General features: G+C 38.6%; 1 protein-coding gene across 8 annotated transcripts in view; it reads left to right on the top strand.

Moving 5' to 3' along the window:
• rbfox1 (RNA binding fox-1 homolog 1) overlaps positions 1–12,369 on the top strand; it is a 372,128-nt gene that overhangs the window by 235,959 nt on the left and 123,800 nt on the right. For 2 of the 8 annotated variants that reach the window (XR_013285334.1, XM_077534163.1), the window contains exon 1: positions 4,960–5,349. The exons of 1 other annotated variant lie outside the window; for it this stretch is intronic. Coding sequence is in view for 5 of the 7 variants with exons in the window: in XM_077534163.1 (XP_077390289.1) it covers positions 5,254–5,349 (96 nt within the window). In the remaining 2 variants the exon portion in view is untranslated. Of the gene's footprint in view, positions 1–4,959; positions 5,350–12,369 lie in introns of those variants that run through there. 5 more of the 8 variants (XM_077534155.1, XR_013285332.1, XM_077534146.1 and 2 more) reach the window with 5 other exon arrangements.

Raw genomic sequence — 12,369 nt, 5'->3', positions numbered from 1 at the left:
TGCCAAATCTAAAAAATCTTAAATTTTGTATATTCCTTCTGTGTGTACCAGTTTACGATACGTTCAGAAGATACTCCGCTTCTTTGTTTGTATTTTCTTTACAAACACAGGAGGAACACAAAAAATACACAAAAATATTGTGGAAATCAACACTTGAAAATGGACCAATAATTCAATTTGAGCATGATTTGTGTCTGAGCTGTTAAGTGAAGTGGAGCAGAAATTCAGTGAGAGAAATATTTCAAGTTCCCGTCGTATAACAAGAGCATTTGCAATGGGATCGACATGATCCATCTCTAAGGATGCTTCATGCAATAGGGATGTTCACAATTACCCCCAAACTACTATTTTTAGAACAGCGCACCGCGCGTCGGCGTGGCCAGTTGAGTTTCGGACAAGAAATGGAGCAGTGGACAGGTGTTAGGGTTTCCGGTAGGACCGGATGACAGATCCCAAAAACACAGAACACAGAGAGACAATACAACAAATTTATTTAACAAGTACTAGAACAAAAAATGCTGGACGAAGCCAGGAAAGAAAAAAATACAGTTAACAAAGACGCTTGCACAAGCTGCAAGGTGAGATGGTAACAAAAATATACCCGAGGGCTACAAAAACCGCACTACGCGAATAAACAAAACCAAAACACAAAACGCAAAAAGCGGATAACTAAAGGCGACGTAGAAAACACGTGGATATCAAACACTCAGGCGTCAAGTTGAGGAAACATAAAACTACGGAGCAAAAAGGGCTCAATGCGAAGATAACAAACACTCTAGCAAAAGCTGAGGAAATAACAGAAAACTATGAATCAAAAGGACTCACGAAACTAACTGGAAACAAGTGATGAGGCTATAGGTATAACAAATTCACACGAGGTCAGAATAACGCATAAGGCATAAGGTAGCAAGGTCAATACTCCGACGAGGAGTGTCGGCAGTCACAGTCCTTATGAAGGCTTGATTGAGGATGGGAAACAGGTGCGGCGCAGGAGGACACTCCCCATCCCTCAATCAGAGTGACGTATATAATTTTAGTTATCTATGTAGATTCATGCCCCATCACTGTAAAAGGCCACCTGGTTTGACCCAAACCTGCTCTGACACATTTTCTTTTCTTCTGACCCAGCAAACATATGTAGGGGTTTTCCGATCACGTGTGCTCTGGCTGGCTTTGAAGGCATTCTGTGAGATAGAGGTTTTCCGAACACGTGAGCTACACGTGCTCCACGTGAGTGAGTGAGCCAAGGCCAGGTGCAGGCCATAAAAATGTCTTGTCCGCAAGATTTATGAGCAGGAAGGTACACATGAGCTTGCGTAACCATGAAGTTCATACAGAGGTCAGCTTTAAATTAGGCCAAAGGTTGCAAGCCTAAGTTTACGTGGAGTAACAGTGCCCCCAATGGTCACAAAATAGTACTGCACCAAGTTAAACTCTTATCTTGCAGTGCACTCTAGTGGCCAAAGACATTCATATGAATAATTAGCCAAATGTGTAGGAGGGGACAAATTTTGTAGTGGTCCAATACCGTTAGCTACCTTAAGATGTTACGCCCAAGGAAAAAGTTTGGGGGTGGATTCTAGTCAGGCTATATAAACCAGTGCATCCCGTTGTCCGACGGATTTCTGATCCCTTCTGGCCAGAATATATGTCTTGTTTGTATGTCTGTGTCAAATAAATCTCTTTGTCTACAGCTTGAATCTCGGCCCGGCACTCTGTTACTTTTTTCTTCTAGCTTCTGAGTTGTTGAACTTCTCCTTTAAAGCGAATACATGCGAAGACTCTCCTTCCAACACACGGGATGCATAATATACGATCACTCTTGGAGAGGACAGTCGGAGCGCCCCCCCCCCTCAAAAGACCTTGAGTTTACCTACAGAAGCCACTGCTGCTTCGATGTGAAAATTAATATAAAGTACAAGCGCTATGAACCCTATGCCTACAACAACATGCTAGTTGATCAGTGACGTGAGCGGTCACTGTGTCACCATGCCACTTTAACTACAGTAACTAGAAAGAGGTAACAGCCCAAAGGTAGGCTTAAAATCTTCAAATGAAAATCGTGACATCCATGTGTTATGTTTTCATGAAAATTAGCGACCAACACGATATTAGCACTCATCTGGACCGCACCGGAGTTCCAGCAAAGATCATACAATAAATCCTACCTTTCTGCGAAAACTGCTTTCTTTCCACCTACTTTGAGGTCTCTGCCTGTCAACCACCATTTAAGCTGTTCCAAAGTGCGTTTGTCAATTGAACCATTTTGAAATTTCAAAAAAAAAAATTGCCTGAGACGTCCTTCTCTTCCAAAATGATCTGTATGCGTGTCCTACTCGGTTATTTTGTCCGAATCATGTATATTAATGAGGAAAACATGACATTATTTGAGATCAACCCTATTATCGTATTTATGCTTACTTTTAAGAGCAATCAAAGCCTTATTAATAGTGAATTAACAACAAATAACGTGTACAAACATGCTTGAGGAATGACATTTGTGATGACAAAAATATATGAGCTCATGTTTGGTTTCAGCAGCGATTATGGTAGCTGCACTAAAATGCGCTTATAAATCTATTGCACTTGTTGGTTTCTACAGTAAAACTTTTTTTGAGTTTTACATAGTAGTTTGGTTTTGCAGGGTTAGGAAATGCACTATTGGGTAATGCTTTGATAGACTATCTGCTAGTGGCATGGCTGTATTTTATTGTATTTTTTTATATCGGTTTTATGCGAAAATGTTTGTAGTCACAACGCAGTATATGGAATATGTTTTCAGGTTGTTGTTGTTTTTTAACTTAAGGATATACGTCTTGTGTAATGTAATAGGACACTATTGACAAAAGCAAAATGTGTTTGTGTGGATAAGAAAGCTGCCAATGACTTTACAGGCTTGGTTAATGGTTTATGTGTCTGTGTGGGTGCAAAATAAAGATGTGCCCAAAGGGTGGAGGTGGAAGAGGAGAAGCACAGGGGGAAAAAAACAAGAGCTTGTCATCAGTTGAACGAATAGATGAAAGGCAGCTATTCGGATGCAGTTATGCACTTGCAGTGTTCTGCTTCATCTCATAATATACCCGCATTTGCCTTTACATCTCTCTAATGGTTACTCTTAGACATGCAATGCGCTTGCATTTCACCATTAAGCTTTGAAACCAATGGAAGAAGCATTCTAGTGTCCTTTGATTCCCTGATTTCAAACAAATCTCAATACAGCAAATAATAAAATAAAATTAAAAAAAAAAATAGAAAATAAAAAGATGCACAATGTAGTCTGCCTCCCTGGAAACCAGAACTGGATAAGCGCTACAGAAAATGGATGAATGATTCACAACATATTAAAATATGTTCACAAACATGTTATGATGAGTATGTGAGTTCAGCTACATACTGATCTGTCAACCTCATGTCAAGCTAATATGTAAAAGTATGCCAAGTACTGAATAGGATTTAAATTTCAGTTGTGGTCACTGCTTATGTTGTCCTAAAGTATAACGCATGGCAGAAGTTTGTAGGATGTAGAAAAGAAATGAAAGTATGTAAAAAAAAATATTGAAATTTGACTGAACATGAGAAAGGAGGCTTTCGTTATATAAACTAGATGAAGCAATTTCTGGAGAAATCGCATGTGAATGCTGAAATGCTGATTGAAAAAAAATAAGGAAGGTGTGGAATCAAACTGAATGAGGTGGAATGCTGCTGAAAGAACTGTAATTATGTCAAATGTATTGAATTAATTTGGACTGATATTGAATGACAGAATGATCTTGAAAGATAGTGTTGAAAACGTATGCATTGAATGATGTGGAATGATATTGAATGAGGGCGGCTGGGGGAGACTGGTTAGCACGTCCGCCTCCCAGTTCTGAGGACTCGGGTTCGAGTCCAGGCCTTCCGGTGTGGAGTTTGCATGTTCTCCCCGTGCCCGTGTGGGTCTTCTCCGGGTACTCCGGTCTCCTCCCACATTCCAAAGACATGCATGGCAGGTTAATTGAACACTTCAAATTGTCCTTAGGTGTGCTGTGTGTGTGGATGGTTGTTCCTCTCTGTGTGCCCTGTGATTGGCTGGCAACCAGTTCAGGGTGTACCCTGCCTACTGCCCGAAGCCAGCTGGGATAGGCTCCAGCACCCTCTGTGACCCTTGTGAGGAGCAAGCGGTTAAGAAAATGTATAGATGGATGGATGGATAGACGTTTATTTATGTCAGACAGGAAATTTAAATGTAGTTGCAACATTATTTTGTGTACCTTATTCTGACTTTTTTTTTTCTAATTAAAAAAATAAAATGGAAGCACTTTCTTTCTTCTTAATACTTTGCTGGGGTATCGGATCAGGACTTGGTATCGGCAGATCTTCAAAATCAGGTGACTCGGACTCGGGTCCAAAAAATAGTAACGGGACATCCCTAATCCATTGTGGCGCATCATGACAGTTTATTATAATGCTTGACACCAATTATTATAATGCTTGATACCAAACAATGTTGAAAATTGTTTAGAATTGCATTCGCTTTAGATTCCTTTATTGTTCTGCAAGTCATTTTCTCACACAACACAATTGTCTTTGTTTATACTGAGCATCTGATAACAATTGCACGAGAAACATCAAATACGGATAGAGATTTATTTTTCTTCATCCTTAAATTTACAACTGCATTTTGCAGACTGAAAGCTTAAAAAAAAGTTTAGCCGGCAAACGAGTGTGGGAGGGAGAAAGTGCGGCTTGTATTCGGGCTGCAGTCAGCATCCTTGATCGCCTCCAGTAACATGTCAAAGAACTTCAATTCATCAAGAGAATGAGAGAAAAATCAGCATTTTTTTTTTTTTAGCAACAAATGCACACAGCTGAACTCTCTGACACACACAGTGCATTCATATACACGCCACGCACACACAATTTTCTACTTCCCTCACGCTCCAGCAATCGCAGTCACATTGACTGCTGGCTTGCAAACACGCACTTGCTCACGCACTCCCACAGTCACACACACTGCAGTACCGTCTCTCTCTCTCTCTCTCTCTGTCACTCGTCCCGCCTTCTCGTAAGCAGAACACACTTGGTACTCCACCGTCTGGGACTGGCTGCTGCTTCCCTTGAAGCTCCGTCTTCCAGTTGACTCTCTAGAAGTCGTAGCATTTCTTTTTCTCTTGTTCCGTTGCTCATTCTTTTCACTCCCTCGCTCTTGCTGTTGAGATCAAGGTTTTGTTGGGGTTTGAGGGGGTTGTGTTGTGTTCATCTTGAGGAGGGAACATGCAGCATCCCGGAGGAACATGTGTGGCGTTACCCAACGTGGATGCCTGCCCTCAGTTGTCCTGCGCCGCCCTCACCTTTATGTATTTACAGCAGGTGAGTGTGTGTATTGTATGCATGCTGCTCTCGGCCGCTATTGGACATGAGAAGTAGAATGGAACAGATGAACTGTGTGAATGAGTTTCACTTGGCAAAAGAAACAGAAGTGGAATAATGAGTGATGCTTAGCTTTGTATATACTTTATTCCGTGACTGTTCGAGACAAAGTAAAGTCCTCCATTCTCTATCTTTGATTCTGTTGTAGTAGCAAGAAAAAAAAAAATCATAGGTTTCCTTATATGTAAACATTTCATTTTGGATATATTTTGATTTTCAGTTTTTTAATTTTCTCAAATAATGAAGTTTAATCTACTCAGTTCAGGATGGTATGATGAGACGCATGAAAGGTGGAATTATGAAAAATGGTCTGGTTGCTGTTGGAGAGAACCAGTTTGTTACTTAATGTTCTCCAGTGCCCAAAATATTTTGGAAACATGCACTTAAATAATATGATTTGGAATCATTAGTAGTTGCTTTTGATTAGAAGTGTGTTGATTTGATTGGAGAAATATTAACGGCTGTAAAAATGTATTATCAGGGTGTACTGCGTACACATTGTGTGTTAATGAAATAAATATTTTAAACTATAGAAGCTCTTTTTTTTATCAGTTCATTAATTTAGTTTGCATTTGTTGTTTGTCCATTTTTTATCAGTTTTTATTGATTATTTTTTTCATTTCATCGTTTTATATTATTTTTTATTTCATTTCAACAAAGCTGTATCTTATTTTTTGGTTTGAATATGCATCATTATTTACATCTCATCAGCCACAAACTGCTCTGCCAAATTCTGCTTGATTTCTTTACAATAAAATTTTACATTTAGAAATGTCATGCTGTCATAAGTGTTGTGTTTATTTTATGTGTGTGTGTTTATTTCTTTATTCAAGTCTATATGTGCATTTGTAATTAAATGCCTACAAGTCATTTCACATCATTTAAATGGAGACGGTGTGGATTGTAAACATGCTCGTAACTGAGGATGTCATTTCTTTCGCACTGCCTGTGCTCCTGGAAGGCCTCAACATGACTTGAGCCACAAATCAATTGGATGCTATAATGAGTCCCAGTAGATGGCGCTATGTGGTTTAACATCCATCACTCTTTGTTACGTGGTCATAATCCAATCCCAAAAGATTTAACTATTCATGCTGACTAGAGCCAAGAGGTGTGTTTGTGTGTTTGTGTGTGTGTGTGTGTGTGTGTGTCTTTTTCATTTTAATACTGCATAACAGGCAAGCACCATAAAGCATATAATAATGTTCAAGTCATGGAATCATTACTGTGATTCAAATGGGAATTGGATTCATTTAAAAGATCTGCGTAGGGAGGTGACAGGGTGGAAGTTTTACATCATGAAATGGTTGAATGTTGTGTTTTAATTGTTGTGGTTTTGAGGCCTGAAAGTGAACCACATCAGTGAATTAAAATGACGGCAGTACATACACGTTGGAATGCTCACTTTATTCACATTTGATTGCCCATCTGTTTGTTTGCCTGCTAGAACAATAACTGAAAAATAATAATTTCTTTGTGAGGTGGGTCTATACACGAATGGTTATATGAAGCTGTCACATTATGAGGCAATTTTGCAACAACAACAACAAAGTTTAACATGGAGAGTGATAATGATATATATAATGTTCTTCCTCTGGACAGAATTAAATTCAGACAGACCCTCTCTACTAGAAGTCTTAAGCGAGGCCAATCATACCATGCAATCTATTAGTCAAAATAATTTGATGAGGCATAGCGGCTCAGACAGCACATTTGAGAAAGCACAGCTGTTTCTCCTCATTGGTGAAAATATTGTTGTCCGGTGGCCACCTGGTGAGTCCACTTATTATTGCGTTTGACTTTTGTTTTGAACATGTTTTCCACATGTTGTTATATGTGGACCTAAAAAAACAAAACAATAAAAACATCCCACTTGACATTCACTTTGTTTTGAAAAGAAGTGAAGACTCACAAAAACACTCAAACCAGCTAAAAGTCATTTTCTAAACTGAGTTTGGTGTGATGCATGTCGTCAAAAATTTAACATTATAATGTGGATGCTGGTTTTAGTGTAAAAATATTGTGAGCTTATTGGAAGCTTTTTGTTTTGTTTTGCTTCCTGTTGTTACCTCATTTTCTGCTTAGAAGCTATTTTTACATGAACATATTGTATGTTTACCAATTCAAACTCATACAGTAAAGACCCCACTTTATATTATTCCACAGTTGTTCTAAATTAACAGCATTAGGAATAAACAACAGTATTTGTAATTCACAATATACTAATATGCATAATTTAAAAAAAAAAGAAGTTTTTTTTTTTCAAATATATTGCTTTACAAAAACAAACAAACTGAACAATAAGTACATTTTTAATTATTTATTAACCTTACAGTTTATATTATGATATTATGAAATATAGACGATACCAATTAATGCTCCTGGGCTGCTTGGCTGAAAATAGCTTTTGTGACCATGACAAGTACTTGAAGTCCCTAATTTTTTAGTTCTAAGTGGAAAAAAGAAGTGAATGCATTTTTTAAAATATAGTAACAGAATTGATTGCATTGTCATTTGTTGAGGCAGCACCACATCACCAAATTGCCGAAATACACTTGCCAAGTGTAGCACATCTGAGCATGTGATGGTGCAGTAAGCGATGTTTTGCACAAAATATTGTTTCTTAAATTGTAATGCTGCTTAGCTTTTGGCTTTGACATACTGTATAAGGACGTGGCATAAGTCTGTGCCGGAGGCATGTTAGACTCATTCCGTTGGTCATTTTGCAGATGAACGAGAGGGGGTGGTCCGTTCCGATGTGGGAGTGGACTTTAATTTGCCAAACTGGCAAATATGCACCTTGGGCTTGTGCAAAAATCCGCTAGCATTTGCGCTTCAGACAGATATGCAAAAACCGAGCCCGATGAGTGGCATGGTGTGACATTGTAGTCCGGCCATTGCTTGGAATGGATGGTGACCTTCCAGCCTACCTGTCAAGTCATGGAAGAAAAAAAAAATAGAATGCTTCACTTGCAGACACATTAACACAATAGTTAGCTCAAAATGTTGTGAATACTGCCAGATTTCCCAAGATGCCATATTCTCACATCATATGCAAACATGATTATAGCAGCTAAAATACTGCCATTAACACAATATTTGTTTACTCCTTTCTTTGCGCATAACTGCTTCTTGTCGTTGTGTTGCCAAAATGAATCGGTGCTCATGCAATGAGTTTTCTGACCCAGTTTCCCACCACACTGGCATTGTGGGAATTTGCCTGCGCATTTGGAAAGCAGAAAGTGGAAACGAGAAAATGTGTGACCGAGCAGAGTCCTGAAGTAGAGGAATATTTTAGCGGCACCCTGAGATGAAAAAAAAAAGCTACGTGGCAAAGAGAGAAAATGGCTTCTGCAATCTCACAATTAAGCAACTTCATGCCATTAGTCCCATTCTTTTATCACAACACATTCATCCCATGTTGCAGGATGTGAGTATGTGCCTGAGTGAAAGCATTTGTTGACACATTGCAATGTTTTGCAAAGTATTTCAATTTGTGCTAATGTGTTGGCATGTTATGCCAAGGTGTTACGTGTGTGCATATTTTTGTGAATACACGGTATGCATATCTGTGAGTGCAGCTGTGCTTTTCCTCTATATGCAATATGGATCTTTGAAGACTCATATACAGGCGTGGTAGCACCATATAAAGGAATATAACAGGGCCTTTGTGTGGCTTTGTAGGGTTATAGCGTTATTACAAGATAAAAATAAAAAAAAAATCACTAATTATTGTACTATATGGTGTAGAAAGCTATATAAGTTCAGTCCATTTGCCAGTAAAGTAAAGCAAACCACAATTACCAAACAACTGTTCATCCGTATTTATTATGTGCAGCTGCACAATAATAACAAAATACCCATCCATTCGTATATTATCCTAACCGCTTATGCTAAGTAAACCCCAAAAGCTTTTGTATGAAATTGGTAAAGACGAAAACAAAAGACATTTTTGCTAGTATAGTTAAGTCAGCTTATAAATGTAAAATGTAGTTTCAGTTATTGATTTATTTTTTTTAAATTAAATTCAGTCTTTTTTTTATGTCAAATTTAATGGAAATGTGTTCAACTTTAGTTTTTGTTATTTTGTTAGTTTATGTTACTGATAATGACTTTGATTGGACCTAATCCATTATTAAACTATTGAGTATTTGACACAATCATGTTGTGGGGACTTCAAACAACTCATAAAACAGTGACACAATTTGGATGAGGTATTTAGTGTGTACGGTAAACTTGGTCAATGGGCTCAAATTACACAAGACGATGACTGTGAAATAGTTTTTATGTTTTACATGCATATAACATGAATTATTCCTGTATGTTTTAATCTACCTGACAATGTGAAATACTGTACTAGTAGCTTGGAGCATTTGGGAAAGCAGACTTATAATGCACATAGTCAACGCCGTCAATAGCGTCAATAACACAAATACTGTACAGAACACATTCTTCACTAGTCTCTGTTTTTGTACTTCTAGTAGTTTTGTATTTCTTCCTACTCCTTTTGAACGTAAATTCTGATACTATTGGCGATTGTTTTCTTTTCTTTTTCTCCTTTTTTAACTTCAACTTTTATTTTATACTTTGATGTGATTATATGTTCAATAAACCCAACCAAGATATATACATATATATACATTCTAATGCAGGGGTCACCAATGTGGTGCCTGCAAGGACCACATTAGCAGCCCGCGGGCCTGTTCTAAAAAAAGATGACCAGCGTTAGTGCAATATTTTCTAGGAATGTTGTGATCATTTGAAAACACTGGCAGAAATTTACAGAAATAAAAGTGTTGCATGACAATATTTATCTGTTTCTTAATTATTGTGAGAATTCATTCACATGATCGGTGTCTTCACATAAATTATTATTAATTATTAATTTATAAAATATGAAAGTAGTTCAATTATATAATTCATCAATTAATTAAAAGTAATAAAAGCAAATTTGTTATTTCTGAAGTGTGTATAATCAATCTGTTAGCCCTTCACTTTCATCCATATCAAATAAGTAGCTCTCCATTTCAGAATGGTTGGTAACCCCTGTTAGAACATCCATCCATCCATCCATCCATCCATCCATCCTTCCATCCATCCATCCATCCATCCATCCATCCATCCATCCATCCATCCATCCTTCCTTCCTTCCATCCATCCATCCATCCATCCATCCATCCATCCATCCATCCATCCATCCATCCATCCTTCCTTCCATCCATCCTTCCATCCATCCATCCATCCATCCATCCATCCATCCTTCCTTCCATCCATCCTTCCTTCCATCCATCCATCCATCCATCCATCCATCCATCCATCCATCCATCCATCCTTCCTTCCTTCCTTCCTTCCTTCCTTCCATCCATCCATCCATCCATCCATCCATCCATCCATCCATCCTTCCTTCCATCCATCCATCCATCCATCCATCCATCCATCCATCCATCCTTCCATCCATCCATCCATCCATCCATCCATCCATCCATCCATCCATCCATCCATCCATCCATCCATCCAACCTTCCTTCCTTCCTTCCATCCATCCATCCATCCATCCATCCATCCATCCATCCATCCATCCATCCATTTTCTTGACCGCTTCTTCCTCACAAGGGTCGCGGGCTGTTAGAACATGACGCTTCTTTTTTTTTTTTTTTTTTTTTTTTTTTTTTTTTTTTTTTTTTTTTTTTTTTTTTTTTTTTTTGAAGAGCTCAGAATTGTTCATTCGGTAGTCTTACCGATTCAACGTCTTGTCATCATTGCTCTTTTCCTTTTTTTTTTTTTTTTTTTTTTTTTTTTTTTTTTTTGTGTGTGTGTATGTGTGCGTGCGTTTGCGTGCGTGCGTTTGCGTGCGTGCGTGCGTTTGCGTGTGTGCGTTTGCGTGCGTTTGCGTGCGTGCGTGCAAATACGTATAAATTTATACTCATTCATTCACCTAAAACCTTATAAATATCCCATTACCCTTCGCCTTAACCAGGTACTTCAGAATCTTGCCAGAGTCGTGAGATTTAAATGGTCAGGAGACCAGAGAAAAGGTCAGAAAAAAAAGAAATAAAGAGAAAAGAAAGGTAAATCAAAGTGACATCCAGCACCGACCAAACACTTCCTGCCTTCCCCATGATTACAAAATCAAAGTCTTACGCCAACCCCGGAAGCCTCTAAATTCCAGCAAATTTAGCGAGATCTCAAGAGCCCAGAGGAAAAACTAAAGAGAGGAAGGAGGGAAGGATCGATAAGGCAGAGTGAGATCAATAGAAGCCAGTACATCCAATCCATCAAAGTGAAGTCCAGCACCAACAAGACCCCTCCTGCGTGGTTACAAAACCGGAGTCTTATGCCAACCCCAGAAACCTCATACTTCTAATAAATTAAGATCTCAAGTGACCAGAGGAAAAACTAAAGAGAGGAAGGAGGGAAGGATAGATAAAGAAAAGTGAGAACCACAGACACCAGCACCAACTGATTCAAGGGGCTGTGGGAGGGAGAGGGTATGTGGGAGGGAGAGGGTATGAACATGACGCTTCTAATGGCAACAACAGTTTGCAGTGCCTCCCTAGCAAAGGGAAGCATTTGTGCACAACTGTCTTTTGCTGCTACTTGCTGGAGTTGGTGTCTGTCCATCTCAACCTCGTCAGGCTGAAAGGATTTAACAGTGCCTTTGTATTGCTGTTGCTTTGAACAGAATTCATCCCGCTTCTAATAAGACCTGCCAGTGTCATTCTTTTGTTTCTATTTTTACAGCAAGCATGTTCTATTTATAACATCACAAGAAAATATGTTATGAATTTTCATTCGTCCACGGAGAGGTTTTTGCACGCACCGCTGATCAAAAGGTTTGATATTGTGTTCAGTTCAAGATTTCAAAATAGAAGCGTATTTGGCCTAAAACGTCCAGCACATTTGAAACCCATATACCACATAGCAACGTTATTCAAGTTATTGCGAAATACAAATTGCACCA

Source organism: Festucalex cinctus, chromosome 1, assembly GCF_051991245.1.
Source record: "Festucalex cinctus isolate MCC-2025b chromosome 1, RoL_Fcin_1.0, whole genome shotgun sequence".
Classification (NCBI taxonomy): Eukaryota; Metazoa; Chordata; class Actinopteri; order Syngnathiformes; family Syngnathidae; genus Festucalex; species Festucalex cinctus.
The sequence above is the reverse complement of the archived record's forward strand: the minus strand, read 5'-3'. Positions and strand labels throughout refer to the sequence as shown.